The sequence below is a fragment of the Oncorhynchus nerka genome, linkage group LG21 (assembly GCF_034236695.1).
Source record: "Oncorhynchus nerka isolate Pitt River linkage group LG21, Oner_Uvic_2.0, whole genome shotgun sequence".
Classification (NCBI taxonomy): Eukaryota; Metazoa; Chordata; class Actinopteri; order Salmoniformes; family Salmonidae; genus Oncorhynchus; species Oncorhynchus nerka.
The window spans coordinates 8,103,975-8,129,274 of record NC_088416.1 but is presented as its reverse complement, the minus strand read 5'-3'; the positions used below and the strand labels follow the sequence as shown (position 1 = coordinate 8,129,274).

Genomic DNA, 25,300 nt, shown 5'->3' with positions numbered 1-25,300 from the left:
AATAAATATCGAGGGTCTTATTCTGGTGACACGATCATCAATGCTTGGCTGCCATTTGACAAATAAAAATAATCTAGCTTTTCCATGTGCACTACCTCATTACGCACGCACTTTAATCCTCAACACGTCAATTCGATCTCTGGTGAGAAAGAGTGCATATTGTTTTTATGGACATTTGAGAATTTTCTAATGGAAATCTGTCGCCAATTGGATGGACACCTAGCTAATCATCTGATTGTGCTTCTCTACCCTTGTTTGCCAGCTGTCTCTTCAATGGCTTTCAACATCGATGAAGCAAACCCAAAACTCTACAAAGGGGAGGAACAGGATTTCTTTGGGTACAAAGTCCTGCAATTCATGTCTGGCAAGGAGAAAGGGCAAGTGTTACTGTTATCATATTAGTGAAAAATGTTGAGCATTATGTTACAAACGTCATCTTCAAAACAGTATTACACACTTGAGGAAATGTCTGCAAACATGCACTATATACAGTACCAGTCAAAAGTTTGGACACACCAACTCATTCAAGGGGTTTTCTTTATTTTTACTATTTTCTACATTGTAGAATAATAGTGAAGGCATCAAAACTATGAAATAACACACATGGAATCATTTAGTAACCAGAAAAATGTGAAACAAATCAAAATATATTTTAGATTCCACCCTTTGCCTTGATGACTGCTTTGTACACTTGGCATTCTCTCAACCAGCTTAATGTGGAATGGTTTTCCAACAGTATTGAAGGAGTTCCCACATAGGCTCAGCACTTGTTTGCTGATTTTCCTTCACTCTGCGGTCCAACTCATCCCAAACCATCTCAATTGGGTTGAGGTCGGGGGATTGTGGAGGCCAGGTCATCTGATGCAGCACTCCATCACTCTCCTTCTTGGTCAAATAGCCCTTACACATCCTGGAGGTGTGTTTTGGGTCATGATCCTGTTGGAAAACAAATGATAGTCCCACTAAGCGCAAACCAAATGGGATGCTGTATCGCTGCAGAATGCTGTGGTAGCCATGCTAGTTAAGTGTGTCTTGAATTCTAAATAAATCATAGACAGTGTCACCAGCAAATCACCCCCTACACCATCACACCTCCTCCTGCATGCTTCCTGTGGAAACCACACATGCGGAGATCATCCCTTCACCTACTCTGCGTCTCACAAAGACACGGCGGTTGGAACCAAAAATATCATCAGACCAAAGGACAGATTTCCACCAGTCTAATGTTCATTGCTCGTGTCTCTTGGCCCAAGCAAGTCTCTTTTTCTTATTGGTGTCCTTTAGAAGTGGTTTCTTTTTGACAATGAAAGCCTGAGTCACGCAGTCTCCTCTGAACAGTTGATGCTGAGATGTGTCTGTTACTTGACCTCTGTGAAGTATTTATTTAAGCTGCAACCTGAGGTGCAGTTAACTCTAATGAATTTATCCTCAGATTGCAGAGGCAACTCGAGGTCTTCCTTTACTGTTGCGGTCCTCATGAGAGACAGTTTCATCATAGGGCTTGATGGGTATTGCGACTGCACTTGAAGAAACTTTCAAAGTTCTTGAAATGTTCCGGATTGACTGACCTTCTTGTCATAAAGAAATGATGGACTGTCATTTCTCTTTGCTTATTTGAGCTGTTCTTGACATAATATGGACGTGGTCTTTTACCAAAAATTCCACAAATGAACTTTTAACAAGGCACACCTGTTAATTTAAATGCATTCCAGGTGACTACCTCATGAAGCTGGTTGAGAGAATGCCAAGAATGTGCAAATCTGCCATTAAGGCAAATGGTGGCTACTTTGAAGAATCTCAAATATAAAACATGTTTTAATTTGTTTAACACTTTTTTGTTTTATACATGATTCCAAATGTGTTATTTCATAGTTTTGATGTATTCACTATTATTCTACAATGTAGAAAATTGTTTAAAAAATAAAGAAAACTCCTTGAATGACTAGGTGTGTCCAAACTTTTGACTGGTACTGTATATCCATAGCAATGCATTTAGAAAATATATGTCTCTGTATAGATCTATATTCCTCAGTGCACATTTACTTACGTTTCTTAAATTATGTGAGCTGCATCAAATGCCCATGACTATTACACATTGAAACTACCTAATGTGCATTGGTGTATTTGTAATGCATACGTTGATGGAATGGAAATTCTGAACTGTGCTTCTTCATATCACACCTCTGATAACATCCTGCCTATGCTTTCCTCCTTCATCATGCAGTTGTTATTGTAACCTTAGTAACCAAAACAAAACGGATATACAAAAGTAATTTACTACATTGTCACAAATGTTTTGCAACCACTCTTAATCTAAAGTTTGTCATACACTCAGCGGCCTGTTTATTAGGTACACCAACCTGTTCACGAAACTGGATCGCTCCTATAGACAGTCAGTCTCGTGGCCTTGGCTTGCTATATAAAGCAGGCAGACAGACATTGAAGCATTCAGTCACTGTTCAATTGAATGTTAGAAAGGGCTAAACGAGTGACCTAAGCATGTGGCATGATTGTCAGTGCCAGGCGTGTTGGATCCAGTATCTCAGAAATGTTTGCCCCCCTGGGATTGTCACATTGTCTAGGGTTTACTGAGAAGGGTGCGACAAACCAAAAACATCTAGTCAGCGGCAGTTCTGTGGGTGAAAAAAGCTTGCTTTTTCACCCACAGAAGGTCAAAGGAGAATGGCAAGAATCGTGCAAGCTAACAGGCGGCCCACAAACAGACAAATAATGGCACAGAACGGCATCTCAGAACTCGTCAACCCTTGTCACGGATGGGCTACTGCAGCAGACGACCACACCAGGTTCCACTCCTATCAGCTAAAAACAAGAAGAAGTGGCTCCAGTGGGCACATGAAGCAACAGGAACCATGATTCATCGGACCAGGCAATGTTTTTGCACTCTTCAATTGTCCAGTGTTGGTGATCATGCTGATGGCAGAATCAGGATTTGGCGTCCATGGAGTCCATGGATCCGTCCTGCCTGGTATAACCGATACAGGCTGGTGGAGGTGGTGTACTGGTGTGGGGAATGTTTTCCTGGCACACGTCAGGTCCCATGGTACCAATTGAGTAACAAACGTTTCTGACACCTTGTAGAATCCATGCCCTGAACAATTCAGGCTGTTCTGGAGGTAAAGGGGGTCTGACCCAGCACTAGATGGGTGTACCTAATAAATTGGGTATATATAAGTAGTGACACAGGCTCATCTAAATCGACCAATCTATACTGTTATTTCTCACCCACAGGGTAATGGTCAGTGCGCCATATCAGAAGAATGGATCTGGTGGAATCTGTAGATGTGCTCAAGACCGAACAAACTGTACAGACTGTTACACTCCTCAAGGTAGAGATGGATGTTGATGATACACTATGATACACTATACTATACTGGACTGCAATTTAGAATGGTGGTTACCTTAACAAAATGAATAATTATAAGAACATGTAACACCTATTCATGGTAACCATGGCTAATCGAGTATTAAAATATTGTTGAAATGTCAACAGGATCTTGAAAATGAGAAACACTAGTTGATTCTGCACGTCTGCCTTTCCCCTTTCAACAGAAACTGACACAATCAAGTACATTGGACTGTCTATGGTTGCACAACCTACTTCTCCTCCAACGTTCACTGTAAGATAAATCACCAAATATTTAATTTGATCACGTTCTTGATTTCAAATACTCCATGTGAGTGTACCGTACATATGTAATATGTTTGGCAGCATATACATAGGCAGCCCTATTCTGAAATTTTCTTCACTAATTGGTCTTTTGACCAATCAGATCAACTCCACCAATTAGTGGAACAAAGATCAGAATTGGGCTGCCTGTGTAAACCTAAATGACTTGTTTCACTTGAGTTATAAAACAACACCTCAGCAATCTAAAAATTATCATGGCAACTTCCAGTAACTCTCTCTTTTGAAGACATCTGAGGTCCACCAGACAATCCATTATTTTAGCACATTTACAATAAGGTGACCAGATTTCTGAAATTAAAACCGGGTACATTTCCAATTCGGCTGTCAATATATAATTAAAATATCCGTTATTATCTATGAAATAAAAAAAGGGGGACAATTCCGGTTTCGTGTATTTAGTCTAACAGGCACATTGTGACAGAGAAAACAACTGTTACAGAAACACTACAGACTAGACAGAACTGTCCAATCTGAACAGCCATTCAGTGGTCCTGGTAGCCTGGGTAGAAGAAGAGCATAAGAGAACTGTAATGCCCGGGGTGTAGTGGAGGAAGAAGTCAGACGCAGGAAACAGAGAGTTCAGAGTAGCGATACTTCTTTATTCACCACACAGGTGAAAACGACGCCACTCAAACAAATGCCCCAAAACACAGGGGAACGAAAGTGCCGAACAACACACGTACACGCAAAACCGTGACTTACAGGCGTGCACAAGAGTACACATAAAACAATCCCGCACACCCAGCAGGCGGGCCGGCTGGCTAATAAAGCCCAACCAATTAACCTAACTAATACATAACTAAACACAGGTGTAACTAATAAACAGACAAGGGGGGGGGGGATCAGTGGCAGCTAGTAGGCCGGTGACTACAACCGACCTCCGAGCGCCACCCGAACAGGAAGGGGAGCCACCTTCGGTAGGAGTCGTGACAAGAACATGAGCAAAATTGAAAAAAAAAACAGGCAATAGTATTTGTGAAATACTTAACAACATAATAAAGAAATAAGACAATGATGTGATTGGTAACTACATAATATACTTATACCAACCTAATCTGTATATTTCTCAGAAGAATGTATCTTCTTCAGGATTGCTCTCTTTGGCCAGCTTCACTGTGAACTCCTGGCAGGGGAGGTTGCTCTTCTTACTCTCTTAACTTTTTCTTCTGCTCCAATCTTTCTCCTCCTCTTTTCTTCACTCGTCTTCCTTCTCTTCACCTTTCCACCTCACTCTTCTACACTCTCCTCGCTTCACTCCCTTCATTTCTTCTTCTCCTTCCTCTCCAATCTTTAATAACAAATAGTAACGTAAACTCACCCCATTCCGTACAAATGTGCGCAACCGCGACATTCAAACAAGGCTGCAAAGAAAACTAATGGGACTGTGGCGACTTCAATTGAGAAAACTGACCCTCCGTTACATTGTGACGTGTCATGCCGTAACGTACAGCACGCATAAAGCAACTATTTATGTCTTAAAATCTCTCTCCACCAGGTGTAGCACTTCTCTCATTATTTAAAAACAAGAAATGGACAGTAAAGGGGGGAAACCTAGTCAATGTTTGCGTCATCACTGCAAGCGATCATGACTCAAAAGCCACTGTTTACTTCTGAAGATCACTTTAGCACCACCCTAAAAACCCGATTCAAATTCGACACAAACCTTCAAATTAGGTATGTAATGACACATTATATAAACTCTTTATAGTGTTTTATTTACATTTTCGAGGTGATAAATTGGACAGATCGAGTGAAAAAAAGCTGTTTCCCCACACGACATCTCTCCTTCTCACTATCACGCATTAGTTTCGCTTCCCCACCCGCCATTTTTAAAAAGACCCAACGGAGCTCATTACCTTCTTGAATCATGCAGAAACGGGCAGCGTGGAGGTCATGTCATTGATTTTGTTGGAAAGGGGAGAAATTGTGCTTTACAATGGTATTGACATTACAGGTGATCTGGAAGTATTACGTTTTTTGGGCGCTAAAATAAGATCAATTGTACAGACCAAGGCAATGTACAAGAGTGAGTTAGTTTACATAACACTATTAGATAAAATACTTAACAGATTCCCATTGCTTGCCTCATTTTTGTATTTTATCTCAAAAACATTGTTTGGAATAATAAGCTGGCAGGCTCTGTAATCATATCTTTATCTTTCCTCCTCTCTCTTTCACTCTTCTTCCTATCCAGTCTTCCTCCTCTCCTTCCTCTCCACTCTCTAACAGAAAACATTATGCTAATGTTATCCATGAAAATGTCAAAATATATTTTCACACTACTTATTATAATGCCAAACCATTTTAACTGTAATCTACAAATAAATATTCTCAGAATTAATTGCACACATTTAATATAATCATATTTTCAAAATTGTTTACATGTGAACGTTTTTTAACCTTGCTACCATGACAGTAGCTAGCGATCCTAGCTAGATAACGTAGTCGACATAGCTAATGTTAGCTAGCATAACCTATTTAAAACCTTATAGAGCAGATCATCTATCTATAGAATAAATTGAGACATTATAAAATCACTAGCTAGTATCTCAAACGATTGTAACTTACATGGCTTGAAAAGACGTTCGTGGTGATGTTGTGGATTCACTTGACACCTGTTAGGTTCTGGCCGAGTTTTCCACAGCAGTTTTCTCTAAAACTAGAGCGAGCAAGTAGTTAGTAGAAGAGTGAATGAAGCTGCTATAGCGAGCAGCCCGCTCTGCTGGACAAAACAAGCACAACGCAATTGAGACGTCAACCGGTAGGCTCTGCTGCCCGGTCTTTCTTACCACGTCAAATATTATTTCACTTTGCAGTCTGTTTTTAATGCACTGTTAAAAACGGGGACACTTCCGGGGATGTCTGGTCACCCTAATTTACAATGACGTATCTCCTCATTCAGGCCTGCAGCCCTGGCCTGGCACACGAGTGTGATGGGAACTCCTATCTGAACAGTATCTGTTATCAGTTCAACAGCCAGCTCCAGATCACCTCGAACTTCACACCTGCTTTCCAAGGTATAACAGTGAAACTTGAACACATTTGTAGATAACATAACCTTTTATATACCTTTGGTATATATTGACTGTTTATTCATGTCATACTAAATTACATTTTCATTAGGTCACAAAATATTAATTGTGAATGATAAGATCTGGATTCATGAATATGTGAAGAATGTTGTGAGTGTTATCCATCATATACATTTATGTCATTCACTTTCTCTTCCAGAATGTACTAAGAAAATAGTGGACCTCGTTTTCCTCTTTGACGGATCAGCAAGCATGACAACGGAAGAATTTGATGAGAACAAAGGTTTCATAAACAATATCATGACAACCCTAAAAAACTCCTCAATTAAGGTATTCATCCCTTTTAAAGCTCATAACTTAAAACATGCTCGTGAGGTTGCTGAACATACATCTGTTTATCTACACTCTTAGAAGTAAAGGTGCCTAGAAGAACCTTTTGGGTTGCCACAACAGAATAGCCTTTATGGTTTGAAGTGCTGGCAGCCTATCATATTGAAGCCAGGGCTTTCAGATAGGCACTTTCTGGACACCCGTTAGCGTAAATGTCATTCCTGTTCATCATGTTAATTTTCACACTGCAAACTAAATCCTTGAATATTTATACATATTATATATTTCAATAAAATGTTAATAATATTAATTATGTTCACATATAGTAATAAAGTGGCAACTATTTCCATTTTGGAAGAGCATAGGCTCTTGAGGAACACCTCTGTAAGCCTCATTGACACTACAAAAATATTAGTGTTTAACCTTCACATGTGATGACAATACAGCAGAACAGATCAACAGGAGCGACATTTACTCTTACGGGTGGCCTACAAAATATATACAGTATCTTAAAGCCACGCCCCTACTAAGCCACGCCTCTAATCCAGGGTTCCTCCACGAACCCAATGCTACATTGAACCATTCAAAGTTCCTCCAAGAACCCTCAACTAACCAAAGGTGCAAATATGAACCACTTGACTTGCAATGGTTCCTTGAGGATCTTCAGGGTTCCTCGAGTCACCACTAATTCTAAGAGTGTATGTGCTATACACCAATGTTGCTGCATGGAAAGTATGGTATGAAATCAATATTAGTCATCTCTTCCTCTTTTGTAAACGACAGTTCGCAGCGGTTCAGTTCTCAACAAACACCAGGACAGTTTTCAACTTCAGAGACTACCAAGAGGGGAGAGCCTTGACTAAACTTTGGAAAGAAGAGCACATGGCTGATCTAACCAACACACATAAGGCAATAGACTTTGTCTTGTAGGTCCCAGTTGATAATTATTAATCAGTTTTACTTTCAAAGTTCTGACCGAATACTCCAAATCTGATCAAAGGGGATTGTGGTGTAAGAAAGATAGCTTGATCTGTTGTTTGAATACATCTATTTCAGGAAAAACATTTTTGAAAACCAAGCTGCCGGCGCCACCGCAGATGCAACTAAAGTACTGGTCATAATAACAGATGGAAATCCCAGCGATACTGATAAAAGGTTCAACTCTATCGAAAGAAGTGATGAGAAAAACATAATCCGCTTTGTCATCGGGGTAAGTCCTATAATATCTATAATACCCCCTACACAACACCACACAATTGTATGACTTAATTCCATTACAAGTGTTCATTCGTGTGCTAATTAGCTAATGCTAAAGAAGCAGTATTTTTATCTTCTCGATTTACCATAAATTGTTGTGGGATAATTAGGAGTACAGCAACACCTTCCATCCCTGGATTGAGGTACATTTTCAAATTGTTTCACTTGAAGTTCACCGAGGTGCAAATATATTGGCATATAGCCGTTTCGACTAGTTGATCACCAGTGTATACCAGTGTTAGTGCTTTTAATGTATGATTTCAATGTATGCTGCTTACATTTATGTGTGTTTCCCAATATTACACTAGTTGGGAGTTTTTTAAAGCTGCAATGTATGTACCTTTTTGGGCCACCTGACCAATTTCACATAGAAATGTGTGTTATAGATCTGTCATTCTCATTGAATGCAAGTCTAAGAAGAGGTAGCTCTGGTAGATATCTTCTATGTGCGCTATTTCTATGCTCCCCGTTTTTAAGTTTCGATTTTGCATCTTTTACTTTCAATTTTGTACACCAGCCTCAAACAGCTGAAAATACAATATATTTTACAGCGGTTTGGATGGTACAGTGATTCTCCACACTTGTTTGCTTTGTTCACAAACTGAAATTAAACGAACTATTCGAAGTTCAGCAACCAGAAAATGGCAGAGTGATTTCTGCATCGTGCATCCTTAACCTGTTAGAATCCTTTAACATTGTGCTACATGCCACAGGGCCTACACACAACAAAGGCCATACTCTTGATCTTGTGCTGTCCTATGGTCTGAATATTGATAACTTGGAAACTGTTGATGTGTGTGTCTCTGACCATATCAGTATTGCTTTTAAAATGCTTTCTCCTCCACCTAAAAATGTATCTGTTCCCACTCCCTCACCCATCAATACCTCCACAACTGCTAGTAAATTTACAAATGCTTTTTAATCCTCTACTAAGGATCCTGTTCTGTGTCATCACACTGATGATTTGCTGAACAGGTTCAATTACATAATGTATGTCAGGCTACGTTAGACTGAGTGGCACCAGTTAAAACCAAGAATAAACTGTCTGCCAGAGTCTCATCTTGGTTAGAGGACCACACTCGTGCCTCGAACACTCGAAAAGCGAATGGAGGCCACTTTCTCGTTTGTAAATATTTGACTGGCATTGGTCAAACTACTCCGGTTATTTCACTGCGTGACAGGTGATATTCCGCCCAAACTCTGTATGCCATGGGCTCTCCAACCCTGTCCCTGCAGCTACCGAGTGCTTAATTTGGGAAACCAAGTGAAATCTGTTAGGGAACATCGATAGTAACATGTTTCACAACTATTCAAAATCAAATACAAATGCGCTATAATTGTAGGCTAACTCTGAATTTGCCTCATTAGGCGAGACCAATTATGTACCGATCTTAAATTAGTGGGTTTTTTAAAATGTTTTTCTGCCATGTGTAATATGCGGTAGTCTATGTATTGTATACAGTGCCTTCGGAAAGTATTCAGACCCCTTGACTTTTTCCACATTTTGATATGTTACACAAAAAATGATTAAATCAAAAGAATCCTCAGCAATATACACACAATACCCCATAATGACAAAGCGAAAACAGGTTTTTAGAAATGTTTGCAAATGTGTGTGTAATGTGCATATACATACATATATATATATATATATAAAAACCTGTTTTCTACAACTTGATTGGAGTCCACCTGTGGTAAATTCAATTGATTGGACATGGAAGAACCTTCCAGAAGGACAACCATCTCTGTATCACTCACCCAATCAGGCCTTTATAGTAGTTTGGCCAGATGGACGCCACTCATCAGTAAAATGCACATGACAGCCCCCTGGAGTTTGCCAAAAGAAAGACAAGGTTCTCTGGTCTGATGAAGCAAGATTGAACTCTGGCCTGAATGCCAAGTGTCACGTCTGGAGGAAACCTGGCACCATCTCTACGGTGAAGCATGGTGGTGACAGCATCATGCCGTGGGGATGTTTTTCAGCGTCAGGGACTGGGAGACTAGTCGAGATCAAGGCAAAGATGAACGGAAAAAAGTACAGAGAGATCCTTGACAAAAACCTGCTCCAGATCGCTCAGGACCTCAGACTGTGGTGAAGGTTCACCTTCCAACAGGACAATGACCCTAAGCACACAGCCCAGGCAACGCAGGAGTTGCTACGGGTCATGTCTCTGAATGTCCTTGAGGGGCTCAGCCAGAGACCGAACTTGAAAATAGACCTGAAAATAGCTGTGCAGAGATGCTCCCCATCCAACCTGACAGAGCTTGAGCGGATCTGCAGAGAAGAAGGGGAGAAACTCGACAAATACAGGTGTGACAAGCTTGTAGCATCATACCCAAGAAGACTCAAGGCTGTAATTGCTTCCAAAGGTTATTCAACAAAGTAAAGGGTCTGAATACGTATCTAAATGTGACATCAGATTTGTATTTTATCTACAATTTCTAAAAACCTGTTTTTGCTTTGTCATTATGGGGAATTGGGTGTAGGCTGATGAGGGGAAAAAACATTTTAATCAATTTTCGAATAAGGCTGTAATGTAACAATGTGGAAGGTCAAGGGGTCTGAATATTTCCAAAGGCATTATAACAACGGCACAGTCGTTATTCACTTTTTTTAGGGGGGGGCTTGGGCTCATATATAGGCCGTTGCATAAGCTCTAATATGCATATGGGTGTTTTGAATTAATCACCACCTTGGAAAGCGCTTTCCATTTCATTCTGTTAGTTGTTCTCGATGTTGTTGCAAAGCCTATGTTATCCACTCAGTTTCAACCTGTTGTATCCCACTAGTGTGCGATCTGCACTGAATGGGGGCTGCGCTCAATGAGGTGTGGGTGGTGCTACCCAAAGTTGTATAATGTAGGCTAAGTGTTTGATGTGATTTTTGATTGCTTTTGCATTGATGTCAGAGTGGTTAGAGGGACAATACAGCTCTGAGTAACAGGCCATTAGCCACCTGATGGTCATTAGCGAGTTGGGTGCTACTAACACATGTCCAGATTGCACAAGAGGAGATTACCGTGACTCAGCAGTCACATAGAATTTGACTGCGGTCATGACTCATGAGTGCCTGTGTGGCAGTAATACGGTCACCAAAACAGCCCTATAGTGACCTTCTTTCTGTTGGCTGCTGATACTAGTGAATGCTCTATTCTAGTTCTTTTGGATCATAACGTCCTTGTTGAACGGCTGGAGAGGTGGGTGGTAATCTATGACGTTGCCCTCGACAGGTTTAGGTCATATCTATGTGGCAGACATTTCTCAGTGAGCATGGGTGGTTCAATACCAACCCCAGCAACTATTCAATATGGCATCCCTCAGGGGACCCCCCCTATGAGGTTAAAGTACAGACTATTAGATTGTATTTGAGGGTATTTGTGTAAATATTGTTTGTACCATTTAGAAATGACAACTTAGTAGTTCCTATATTTCAGGGCACCTAAAGTATTGGGACAACTGGATTGACAGGTGTTTCTGATTGGTCAGGTGTGTTCCATCACATCATTTTTGCAGGCATAAGAGCGCTGTCAATGTTTAGTCTTGATTCTAGGCTTTGCGTTTGCCTTTGGTGGAAGGAGAACTAAGGATTCCATTTTTAAGGCTTGGTTAAGCGCCATTCCATTTATTATATATTTTATCTCCCTATGAGCCTGGATGCAGCCTAAGATCCTCTGACAGGCAAAGTCTAGGTTGAAAACTGTTCTTCATTCTCCTTCCTCCTGTCGTTGTTTTTACTTTTTATTTTATTTTCTGATGTGAAGCACTTTGTGACTTGTATTAAGAAGCGCTATACAAATAGAGTTTTTATTATTACTCCTAGTCTCAAGGGTCCAGTCCAACGTCCCAGTTAAGTCAGTTAAGAATAAATTCTTATTTACAGTGATGGCCTACACCGGCCAAACACGGACGACACTGGGCCAATTGTGCGTCGCCCTATGGGACTCCCAATCATGGCCGGTTGTTATAGTCTGGATTTGAACCAGGTTGTCTGCAGTGACGCCTCTAGCACTGAGATGCAGTGTCTTAGACCACTGTGATGTGGATGTTTAAATATCATTCATATTGAAAAGGAAATTAGACATCACTATAATTCCTGCCCTCAATTGATATATTTCTTGGCAGGTCAAGAACGTTGATTTGACGAAACTCAAGTCCCTGGCATCAGAGCCAAAAGAGAACAACACTTTCCTCATCCAGGACTACAACGGACTAAAAGGAATCCTAGACAACTTTCAAAAAAAGATCTTCAACATTGAAGGTACAACTCTGGATTCAGATAAACTCTTAGTACTACTTACTTATTTTTCAGCAAAGTCCCTGTCAACTGAAAGTTGTTATTCACAAAAAAACACAAGGTGGCACTACTGGTCACTTCCTGAAATATACTGGTATTTATTTCTGGTGATTACACCTTACTCAAAACAGTCCACAGTAGAAGTATCAATGTATCGCTACTAATATCAGTGTTTGTATGTTCTAGGTTCCAAGACTGCTCTGGCTGGAAACTTGACTAAAGAAATGTCTCAGAGTGGGTTCAGCGCTGTCTACGTTAACAAGGTGAGTAGTATGTAGCCAGTCTCCAGATCTCAACCCCATAGAAAATCTTTGGAGGGAGTTGAAAGTCAGTGTTGCCCAGCAACAGCACCAAAACATCACTGCTCTAGAGGAGATCTGCAAGGAGGAATGGGCCAAAATACCAGCAACAGTGTGTGAAAACATTGTGAAGACTTACAGAAAACGTTTGACCTCTGTCATTGCCAACAAAGGGTATATAACAAAGTATTGAGATACTTTTGTTATTGACCAAATACTTATTTTCCACCATAATTTGCAAATAAAGTCATTAAAAATCCTACAATGTGATTTTCTGGATTTTTTTTCCTCATTTTGTCTGTCATAGTTGAAGTGTACCTATGATGAAAATTACAGGCCTCTCTCATCTTTTTAAGTAGGAGAACTTGCACAATTGGTGGTTGACTAAATACTTTTTTGCCCCACTGTATATAGTTAATGAATGCTTATTAATAAAAATGTCATACAATATGACTCAATGTTTTATTTCCTCTACAGGACACCTTGGTTCTGGGCTCAGTGGGATCAAACAACTGGCGTGGATCTCTCTTTGAGACTGAGGGTCTGAGATCAGAGGAAAGGGAAATTCAGGACCCCACATTGGACAAAGATTCCTATATGGGTAATGGAACATTAAGCTCAAAAAAAGATGTTGCTCAAATGTCAATTTGAACAAACACTATTTTCAAGGCTCTGTTAGTTCAGATGTTTCAGCGAAGGGAGTGTAGTTACAATGGGCCTACATTTCTTCATTTTTATTACAGGATACTCTGTAGCTGTTGGGAAGAAGAATGAGAACCTTCTATACTTTACCGGAGCACCAAGATCTGAACACATGGGACGGATCCTACTTTTTAACAAGGTTAACAACAACTGGACTGTGGCACAAAGCTTGCCTGGAGAACAGGTTGGTAACATTAGCTATTTCTGCAAGCAGTGCAATATATCAATCAAGATATACAATAGGGACAGCATGAAACTAGCTTTTGGGGTTACTTCAAAGGTTGAATGAATCCTCCGATAGTAAAGAGGAACACATGATGTCACTTTTTACGTTTACTTATGAGTTCCATTCAAAACCAAAGGACTTAAAACATTTCAAAACAATTTTTGTATGAATGTAAGTTTTGATTTTCTCAGATGGGCTCCTACTTCGGTGCAGAGCTCTGTTCTGTGGACATAGACTCAGACGGCAACACAGACTTCCTCCTGGTGGGTGCACCAATGTTTCACCAACCTCCGAGAGAGGGCAGGATCTACGTCTACACACTGACTGATAAGGTGGGCTGAACTGTGAACCTCTGAACAACAGATTCAAATGCTGAATTTGTGGTTGAATATGTTCATCAGGGACAAGGTGATCTGGAAGCCGAAATATATTCATTTGGATGTACATATCCATCATCTTCAATAATAATGCACAAAAAGACAGTGTAATATGGATTTATCTTCATGTGATCTCTCCTCGCCCTTCCATTATTAGCTGGAACTGAGGATGGAGATGAATGTTTCAGTGCCATCTCAGGGTAGATTCGGCTCCTCCATCTGCTCTCTCACAGACCTGAATGGAGATGGGCTGAAGGATGTAGCTGTGGGCGCTCCACTTGAGGACGATCACAGGGGGGCCGTGTACATCTACCTGGGTGAAAAGCTAAAGGGGATCCGCCCTGAATTCAGCCAGGTGAGGCAGACGAAGATGGAAATCATTCAAAACGTCCCTTCACGATCAAAGAAAACAGATATCCCTCCTGGGATATCAATATCAATGGCTTTTCATTAAATGTGTATGTCTTCTTACTGCAGCGCATCTCAGCTGTGATGATGAGATCTAAGCTCCAGTTCTTTGGCCAGACGATTGATGGGAAGATGGACCTGGGTGAGGATGGACTGACTGATATTGTAGTAGGAGCGCGTGGTGCAGTTGTTGTCTTGAGGTACGAGTCCAAAAAATGATAAGAAAAGACAGCTGGTTTAAACAGACAGTTGTTTAACCAGTAAAAATATCTGCACTGAATGGGGGCTGCGCTCAATGAGATGTGCGCGGTGCTACCCAACATCGTACAATCTAGGCTAATATCCCCATTTTTATCTCGATCGCTCACAGGTCCAGACCGGTCCTCAGCGTCTCTGCTTATCTCCACTTCCATCCCGCAGAGATCAGCACTGATAACTTTGACTGTCTGGCAAAAGAGATAATTTCCCCCATGGTGACTTTAACAGCCTGCTTTAACATGGCAGAGGCAACAAAGAGTAAAGCTGGTAAGAACTCTCAGAACCTTTGGAACACTGATGGCTTTGTGCTTTCCAACAGAAATTAAGTCATGATCTGAGACTACATACACTACATGACCAAAAGTATGTGGACACCTGCTCGTCGAACATCTCATTCCAAAATCATGTGTATTAATATGGAGTTGGTCCCCCCTTTGCTGTTACAGCCTCCACTATTCTGGGAAGGCTTTCCACTAGTTATTGGAACATTGCTACGGGGACTTGCTTCCATTCAGCAACAAGCATTAGTGAGGACGGGCATTGATGGGCGATTAGTCCTGGCTTGCAGTCGGCATTCCAATTCATCCCAAAGGTGTTAGATGGGGTTGAGGTCAGGGTCCTGTGCAGGCCAGTCAAGTTCTTCCACACTGATCACAACAAACCATTTCTGTATGGACCTCACTTTGTGCACGGGAGCATTGTCATGCTGAAACAGGAAAGGGCCTTCCCCAAACTGTTGCCAAAAAGTTGGAAGCACAGATTCATCTAGAATGTCATTGTATTCTGTAGTGTTAAGATTTTCCTGCACTGGAACTAATGGCCCTAGCCCGAACCATGAAAAACAGCCCTAAACATTTATTCCTTCTACACCAAACTTTACAGTTGGCACTATGCATTCAAGCCGGTAGCATTCTCCTGGCATCTGCCAAACCCAGATTAGTCTGTCAGACTGCCAGATGGTGAAGCGTGATTCATCACTCCAGAGAACGCGTTTCCACTGCCCCAGAGTCCAATGGCGGCAAGCTTTACACCACTCGAGCCAACGCTTGGCATTGGGCATGGTGATCTTAGGCTTGTGTGTGGCTGCTCGGCCATGGAAACCCATTTCATGAAGCTCCCGACGAACAGTTATTGTGCTGACGTTGCTTCCAGAGGCAGCTTGGAACTCGGTAAGGAGTGTTGCAACAGAGGACAAACGTGTTTTACGCATTTCAGCACTCGGCGGTGCCGTTCTGTGAGCTTGTGTGGCCTACCACTTCGTGGCTGAGCCGTTGTTGCTCCTAGACGTTTCCACTTCACAATAACAGCACTTACAGTTGACCAGTGCAGCTCTAGCAGGGCAGAAATTTTAGGAACTGACTTATTGGAAAGGTGGAATCCTATGACAGTGGTACGTTGAAAGTCACTGAGCTCTTCAGTCTCTTCTACTTCCAAAGTTTCTCTATGGAGATTGCATGGCTGTGTGCTCAATTTTATACACCTGTCAGCAACGGGTGTGGCTGAAATAGCCAAATCCCCTACATTGAAGGGGTGTCCACATACTTTTGTATATGTAGTGTAATTGTGGCCTTGATGGTCTAGGTCGGAGCCTCAGTGCATAGCTAAATCACTGACCACAATAAGTGTGTCTTGGTCTCTTCCCAGTCTGAAGACCGATGGAGGCTGCTGACGGGAGGACGGCTCATAATAATGGCTGGAAAGGAGCAAATGGAATGGCATCAAACACATAGAAACCATGTTTGATCCCATTCCACTTATTCCGCTCCAGCCATTACCACAAGCCCGTCCTCCCCAATTAAGGTGCCAAAGGTTGTTCCTTGGTGTGGATCTGGGACTCGAGAGTTAAGGTCTTGACTCCATCTCTGCTTTCTACTTCAATGCTGTCCGTCAGCAGGCGACCATGAGGTTCTGAACTTCTCTCCCTGATAAGGAAGCCATTTCAGACTCTTGTGTACTTTTCCAGAGGTGCTGAGTGCAGGGATGAACGTCTCCTACCTGCTGGATGTGGATCCAGTGAGACAGAGGAGCCGAGCCTTTTACAGTGACACGAACAAAGGGGCCAGAAGACTTCTCTCCACAGTGGAGCTGAGAAAGGAGCGGACCTGCTTCAACCACTCAGTCTACATGACAGTAGGATCAATGACAAACTGTAGCTATGCAACAATACAACAACTATAATGTCTCTCGTAAGGAAGGGATTTAATGTATAACATTAAGTTGTTAGGTTGAATTCTTATTGTGTGTTGATTTTATTCAGTGATGAGAAGAACGAGGGTTTTTCAGGACAATGGATAGGGAAATTAATGGCACATTTTATTTTCTTCCAGCAATGCGTGATCGACACATTATCGCCCATAATCATCCAACTAGTTTTTTCTCAATCTGAAAGCCAACAAGAGGGTCTTACTGCCATTCTGAATACTGACAGTCCTACACAGGCTGTGGTCGAGGTACGAGGATACATTCTGGGTCTGACTAAAACCTGTTCACTTACAATGATCAACAGTTCTAGCAATGACTGTGGACTGAGTACTGTCATTTAGCCAAAGACCTGTGAAAACAGGTCATCTAAACACATTCACAGTTGTCTTGAATTTATCACAGGTGCCCTTTGAAAAGAACTGCAAAGAAAATGAAACATGTGTGGCAGAGCTTGAGGTGGACTTCAACTTTATGTAAGTATCTGATAAACATAGAGGTAACTTGTTTGTGGCTATAATAATTACTGACTGCTCAAGAAAAGTATGTTTTCTGACTCTACAGTCTTGTCTCTCTTATCAGCACATCAACTTTATTAGTGGTGGACCAGAGTTACCTCAACGTGACTATAAGACTGTCCAATCACGGGGATGACTCCTACAACACCAGTCTAACTCTTCTCTACCCTCCTGGCCTCTCCTTTTCCATTATGCATCTTCTGAAGGTAATACCGACACCCCTCCATCTATTGTGTAATTCATTCTGATGTTTTGTTCTTGCTCTCATCTAAAACAGTGTTATTGAAACCTGGAGACCTAAAACATTTTCAGCCAATCAAGGGTTTGATGATTAGTTTAATCAGGGGTGTTCCTCCTGGACTGGAACAAAAGCTTGCCTTGCTCATCTTGTGGGTCTGCAGAACCAGGATAGAAGAACGTTGATTTAAACATCAGTTTGCAGCCATGTTCACTACATGTGATAATTATTCATAAAAGTTAGCAAAATATTAAAAGGTGCACTGTGCAGAAATCACTCCATTTCCTGGTTACTAAAATTGTAATAGCCTAATTTCAGTTTTTGACAAAAACAAGTACGTATAGTGTAGAGAATCATTGTACCATCTAAACAGCTGTGAAATATATTTTCCAAAACCAAACATATTGTATTTTTTGTTTGAAGCTGGTGTACGAAACCAAAATGCAACGGGAAGCACAGTGCTAGGTTCCTAACAAGCATTGTAAAAAGCAAAACGGACTACTAGAAAAAAACACAAACCAAGTTTATTCACCCACTGGGTCATACAGCTGCAAAGACAAGGTATGATTACACAAGCATATATTTTTTTATAACCTCCTACTAGGCGGGGTCAACACCTTATACGTTTCTGTTGCTAGGCAGGAACTTAATTCGCTCCTCTCACCGATGTCGTCATGGCCCTGCCTGATGCTGGACCCTTCGTGGGTGTGGAAGTGTGTGTGATAGGACTGTAGTAAGAGGGTCTGTGGTGGGCCCCTTTTGGCTCCCTTCCCAGATGTTTCTTCTCACTTCATCAGTCCTCCCTAGTTCTGCAGCTGGCCTGAAGCTAGACTGTTGCCCTTTGCTTTTCTCTGTAGGAACATTGATCTTCAACAACATCTTTGAACAGAATCTTAACGTAATGCACTTCCCCTTGTCTCCCTCAGTAACTTTCCATACACCAAATTCCTATACATGTAGAGTAATCAATACTCAATATCAATACATGTATAGGAATTTGGTGTATGGAAAGTTACTGAGGGAGACAAGGGGAAGTGCATTAAGTTAATGGTAACATAAGTATATTTGAAGCTAGAATCCAACAGAAATAGCAGACATAGAACAGATCTATCCCTTCTCAGACTTGCTTTCAATGAGAATGACAGATCTATAACTCCCCTTTGTATGTGAATTTGGTCGGGTCGCCCAAAACGTACACATTGCGATTTATGCGTAGTGCACCTATAAGTGTTGAATTGATTAGTTCTGTAAAGTGGTTCATTTTTAACATGCTTGCTTGTTTCTTTTAAACTATGTCAGGGACTCAGATGTACAAACCGGAATTATTTACACACTTGACGTATTGTCTGTATTCCATAGTCTACAAGGAGAACGGTGTTCAGCTGTGGTGGTCTGGAAGGTGAAATGGACAGAACTACATGCAGTGTCAGCATACCTGTCTACCGTAGTAAAACCACAGTGAGTAATTACTTAGATATACCGGTAATTCTTAAATGATAAATACAGAGCTAAAAGCAGTAACTCAATGTCGAACTGAGTGACAACTTTGATGGGTGATACAGTGCCTTCAGAAAGTATTCTGACCCCTTGACTTGTGTTACAGCCTGAATTTAAAACAGATTACATTGGTTTTTAATGTATTTTTAAATCACTGGCATACACACAATAACCCATAATGTCAAAGTGGAATTATGATTTACATTTTTACAAATTAAAAATCTGAAAAGTCCAGATTCAATGTTTAACCCCTTTGTTACGGCAAGTTCAGAAGTAAAAATGTGCTTAAGAAGTCACATAAATTGCATGGACTCACTATGTGCAATAATGAGTAGAGAGTAGAGCATTACTTTATTCATCGCAACTTGGGAAATTGTTTTATCACAGCATGCATCAATGACTTAAAATGACAGGACATGCAACAATGACCAACATGATAAAAACCAAACATTAAGACGAAAAGGCACATACACCATAGTATCCCTAAAATAATCACCTGATTCAAGTGTTGTTTTCTTATCCAACTTTGGGAAAGAAATAAAACAAGCAACAACATTTTCCAATAGGAAGACCTCAACAGTTAATCAAGTACTCATTAAAAAGCTTCATGGCCGTCGGTAAAAATGACCATCTAAACCTCTCTATGGAACATCTGGGCAGGCTTGACCTGCTACTGAAGCTGCTCCTGTGTTGCATTAGAGCCCCGGTGGAGTGGGTGTGTGTGTGTGTGTGTGTGTGTGTGTGTCATTGTCCATGATCACATGCAGCTTTTTTATGAACATCGCTACACTCGCCACGACATTGCTATGGAACAGACGAAGCATTTTGTCACATACTTTAAAAAGATCAAAGCTTCCTTAAGTGCATTTTGGATTGGGCTTTTGAAGCCACGGAGAATCCTCCTTCCAGTTCAGTTTGTTGTCGACTGTTACACCTAAATACATATAAGTGTCAACAGTGGCAATCTCTTCACCAGTGGCTCAGTTCATTGTCGTGTGAGAAGTCATGTGTAAATGGTAAACACAAAAGGTGACAGGAGAGTCCCCTGCGGCACACCCATGTTTGTACACATCCAATCTGATACTGCCTGGTTCAGTCTTACGAACTGTGGTCTTATTGGTCAGGTAGTTCACAATCCATTTGATTGTGTGTGGGTTTACGTGAATGTCATTTTGGGGAAAAAATGTGGGGTTGTATGGTATTGAAAGCACTGGGGAAGTCAAAGAACACTTCTCACAACACAGCCAGGCTTCTCCAGGTGCTCATATACTCTGGAGGAGACAGAGCAGACCAATCTTCAACACCAGTTTTTGGGTGGTAGGCAAACTGCAAAGGATCCAGATAGGCTGCCAACTCGACTCCTAATAAGGGTATTAAAACCCGCTAAAAGGTTTTCATGACTTGTGATGTCAAAGCCACTTGTCTAAAGTCTTTCAGTGCAGTCCCTCCTGGTTTCTTTGAGATGGGAACTATGCAGGATGCTGGAAAGCCATTTGATTAGCACACACCTTCAGTACTCTGGCGTCAACTCCATCAGGCCCTGCTGACTTACTGGGATGGTTCCTCTTCAGCTGCCTCACTTGTTTCTTCGAGATGCTCATGGGCTCAGTGCTTCCCAGATCAGAGTCCAGCACCGCCCCCATCTGATGTTGCTCTGCTGACAAATCGTACTTATCGAATCTGGTAAATATTTTTTTTTAAACTCTGTTGTCCACTGTTGCTGTAACCGGTTTTCTTCCTACCATACTAAATATCCTGCATGTTTTTTGCTTGCAGCTTGCGTTCTAACGTCAGTATGTATTCATATTTTGCTTGGCACAATATTGTCAGTAGAGAAGTTAACATAGTCCGTTATGCATTCAGAGACTCTTAAGATCCTCCTCCCAGTCGTCTACAAATAGATTCCAATCTGTACCTTCAAAGCAGCTCTGTAGCGCCTCTCCAGTTTCAGGCGTCCATTCGTGAATCGCCGCTTGAGTGACATGTTACCTCTGGACCAGTGGGCGGTACTTTGGTAGCAGCTGGACGAGGTGGTTAGATTGTCCAGTGGAGGCAGAGCAGTCTAGCAGTAGGCATCTTTCACATTGGTGTAGAGAATGTCAACGGTCTTGTCCAGATTGTTCACATACAGGCAGACGCCTCTCCCCTACTTGACCCCAAAACTTCTGAGCTCCTGTCAGCTCTGATGATTGTGAAAGCAACCACCACATGAGAATCAGGTATGACCTCCATTAGCAAAGTTTCCGTGCACCATACCAGACTTGTTTGCTGATGTAATCTCATATACAAAGTTGTTGCCGATAGTACCTCCGTCTTAATTACAAGCGAGCGGAAATTTCCCATGATAAAGGATGGGAGATTGAGCTTATATCCTCTCTTGTTTTGTAGTCATAGGCCTCCCCTGCTTCCTTGGTTGCTGTAGCTGTAGTGGGCCAACTTCACTTGGCTGTAGGGCATGAGGTTCATCCTGGTTGTACGTTACCAAGGTCTCTGCACTATCAGTGTTTGGTGCACTCCACAGTATCTAAACTCAGTGCGGCTAGTAGTAGAATAAACAAATACTTCATCTTCTTAGTGCCATCAGTACAACCACACAAAAAAAAGCAAGACAAAAGAATTTGCTCACTACAACAGGGTTAGGAGCCTCGGACGCTATTATTTAACATGAATTTTGAATGACTACCTCGTCTCTGAACCCCACACAGAAAATGATCTGTAAGGTCCCTCAGTCGAGCAGTGAATTTTAAACACAGATCCAACCACAAAGACCAGGGAGGTTTTCTAATGCCTCACAAACAAGTGCCCCCATTGGTAAATGGGTAAAAATACATTGAATTTCCCTTTGAGCATGGTGAAGTTATTCATTACACTTTGGATGGTGTATCAATATACCCAGTCACTACAAAGATACAGGCGTCCTTCCTAACTCAGTTGCCAGAGAGGAAGGAAACCGGTCAGGGACTTCACCATGAGGCCAATGGTGACTTTCAAAATAGCGTTTAATGACTGTGATAGGAGAACTGAGGAATGTAGAATGCGCCGGAGGGGATGGCTGATGTTTTACGTGCTCCTAACCAACTATGCTATTCAGAGTTTTTTTGCGTTTGTAACTTTCGTTTTTAAAATTTTGTACATAATGTTACTGCTCAAGACCGAAAATAACTTCTGGACATCAGAACAGCGATTACACACCACGAACTAGAAGAAGCTTTTTCCTTTAACGAGTCCGACGTGAAGGATATAGTACTTTCCCGGGAACAGGCCCAAATCCCTGTCATTTGCGTGAAGAAGAGACAGAGAAAAAGGGGGCCTCCGGGTCAGGCTGCCTTCGGAGAATTCGTAGGCGAGTGACTAAACCCCCACTGAGATCCGTTCTATTGGCCAAAGTGCAATCATTGGAAAATAAAATAGATGACCTACAAGCAAGATTAAACTACCAACGGGACATTACAAACTAATATCTTACGTTTCCCTGAGTTGTGGTTGAATGACGACATGAATAACATACAGCTGGTGGGTATACATTGTCGTCAGGATAGAACAGCAGCCTGTGGTAAGACAAGGGGTGTTGGTGTATGTATATTTGTAAACAACAGCTGGTGCACGATATCTAAGGAAGTCTCGAAGTCTCATGATAAGCTGTAGACCACACTTTTTACCTAGAGATTGTATTTTTCGTAACTGTCTACATACCACCACAGACCGATGCTGGCACTAAGACCACACTCAATGAGCTATATACCATCTTCAGCAAACAGGAAAACGCTCATCCTAAGGTGACGCACTTAGTGGCAGGGGACTTTAATGCAGGGAAACTTAATTTCTACCAGCACTCCTCTAGAGCACCTTTACGCCACACACTGAGACTCATACAAAGCTCTCCCTCGCACTCCATTTGGCAAATCTGACCATAATTACAACAAAAATTAAAGCAAGAAGCACCAGGGACTCAGTCAATTAAAAATAAGTGGTCAGATGAAGCAGATGCAAAGGTACAGGACTGTTTTGCGAGCAGGCTGGAATATGTTCCGAGATTCTTCCGATGGCATTGAGTACACCACAGTCACTGGCTTCATCAATAAGTGCATTGATGACATCACCCCCTCAGTGATTGTACGTACATACCCCAACCAGAAACCATGGATTACAGGCAACATCCGCACTGGGCTAAAGGGTAGAACTGCAGCTTTCAAGGAGCGATACTGTAACCCGGAAGCTTAAGAAATCCCGCTATGCCCTCCGACGAACCATCAAACAGGAAAAGCGTCAAAACAGGACTAAGATCGAATAGTACTACACCGTCTCTGACACCCGGCAGATGTGGCAGGGCTTACAAACTATTAGTCTAAAAAGGGAAGCACAGCCGAGAGCAGCCCAGTGATACGAGCCTACCAGACGAGCTAAATTACTTCTATGATCGCTTCGAGGCATGTAACACTGAAACATGCATGAGCGCATCTGCTGTTCTGGACGACTGTGTGATCACGCTCTCCGCAGCAGATGTGAGTAAGACCTTTAAACCAACATGTTTAAAGCAGACCACCATAGTGTTCTTAGGCACAGGGACTAAGGTAACCTGCCTAAATGACTGACCTGAAGCACTAACGTCTGTAGCCATGAAGTGCTTTGAAAGGCTGGTCATGGCTCACATCAACACCATTATCCCAGAAACCCTACCCCCACTCCAATTTGCATACCGCCCCAACAGATCCACAGATGCAATCTCTATTGCACTCCACACTGCCCTTTCCCACCTGGACAATGTGAGAATGCTATTCATTGACTACAGCTCAGCGTTCAACACCATAGTGCCCTCAAAGCTCATCACGAAGCTAAGGACCCTGGGACTAAACACCTCCCTCTGCAACTTGATCCTGGACTTCCTGACGGGCCACCCTTAGGTGGTAAGGGCAGGTAACATCTGCCATGCTGATCCTCAACACGGGGCCCTTCAGGGGTGCGAGCTCATTCCCCTCCTGTACTCCTTGTTCACTCATAACTGCACGGTCAGGCACGACTCCAGCACCATCATTAAATTTGCCAATGACAACAGTGATAGGCCTGATCACAAACAATGACGAGACAGCCTATAGGGAGGAGGTCAGAGACCTGGCTGTGTGGTGCCAGGACAACAACCTCTCCCTCAACGTGATCAAAACAAAGGAGATGATTGCGGACTAAAGGAAAAAGGAGGACCGATCACACCCCCATTCTCATCGATGGGGCTGTAGTGGAGCAGGTTGAGAGCGTCAAGTTCCTTGGTGTCCACATCAACAAACTAACATGTTCCAAGCACATCAAGACAGTCGTGAAGAGGGCACGACCAAACCAATTTCCCCCTCAGGAGACTGAAAAGATTTGGCATGTGTCCTCAGATCCTCAAAAGTTTCTAAAGCTGCACCATCGAAAGCATCCTGACTGGTTGCATCACTGCCTGGTATGGCAACTGCTCGGCCTCCAACCGCAAAGCACTACAGAGGGTAGTGCATACGGCCCAGTGCATTCCTGGGGCCAAGCTTCCTGCCAGGACCTCTATACCAGGCAGTGTCAGATGAAGGCCCTAAAAATGGTCAAGGACTCCAGCCACCCTAGTCATAGACTGTTCTCTCTGCTACCGCACAGCAAGCGGTACCAGAGCTCCAAGTCTAGCTCCAATAGGCTTCTAAACAGCTTCTATCCCCAAGCCATAAGACTCCTGAACATCTAATCAAAATGCTACCTAGACTATTTGCATCCCCCCACCCCTCTTTGAAGCTGCTGCTACTCTTTGTTATTATCTGCATAGTCACTTTAATAACTATCTACATGTACATATAACCTCGACTAACCTGTACCCCCACACATTGACTGTACCGGTACCCCATGTACACAGCCTCGCTATTGTTATTTTACTGATGCTCTTTATTTGTTACTTTTATTTAATTTTTTAAAACTGCATTGTTGGTTAAGGGCTTGT

At 42.1% G+C, this 25,300-nt stretch overlaps 1 protein-coding gene across 1 annotated transcript in view; it reads left to right on the top strand.

Annotated features, from left to right (window-relative positions):
• Window positions 1-25,300, top strand: part of LOC115103783 (integrin alpha-X-like) — a 33,254-nt gene that overhangs the window by 3,948 nt on the left and 4,006 nt on the right. The window contains exons 2-21 of the mRNA XM_065006253.1: window positions 263-377; window positions 3,250-3,347; window positions 3,571-3,638; window positions 6,612-6,726; window positions 6,941-7,071; window positions 7,855-7,997; window positions 8,128-8,281; window positions 12,451-12,586; window positions 12,809-12,885; window positions 13,399-13,522; window positions 13,665-13,807; window positions 14,041-14,181; window positions 14,384-14,581; window positions 14,704-14,834; window positions 15,005-15,159; window positions 16,856-17,022; window positions 17,220-17,342; window positions 17,497-17,567; window positions 17,674-17,815; window positions 19,207-19,305. Coding sequence (XP_064862325.1) covers window positions 263-377; window positions 3,250-3,347; window positions 3,571-3,638; window positions 6,612-6,726; window positions 6,941-7,071; window positions 7,855-7,997; window positions 8,128-8,281; window positions 12,451-12,586; window positions 12,809-12,885; window positions 13,399-13,522; window positions 13,665-13,807; window positions 14,041-14,181; window positions 14,384-14,581; window positions 14,704-14,834; window positions 15,005-15,159; window positions 16,856-17,022; window positions 17,220-17,342; window positions 17,497-17,567; window positions 17,674-17,815; window positions 19,207-19,305 — 2,531 coding nt within the window. The remainder of the gene's footprint in view (window positions 1-262; window positions 378-3,249; window positions 3,348-3,570; window positions 3,639-6,611; window positions 6,727-6,940; window positions 7,072-7,854; window positions 7,998-8,127; window positions 8,282-12,450; window positions 12,587-12,808; window positions 12,886-13,398; window positions 13,523-13,664; window positions 13,808-14,040; window positions 14,182-14,383; window positions 14,582-14,703; window positions 14,835-15,004; window positions 15,160-16,855; window positions 17,023-17,219; window positions 17,343-17,496; window positions 17,568-17,673; window positions 17,816-19,206; window positions 19,306-25,300) is intronic.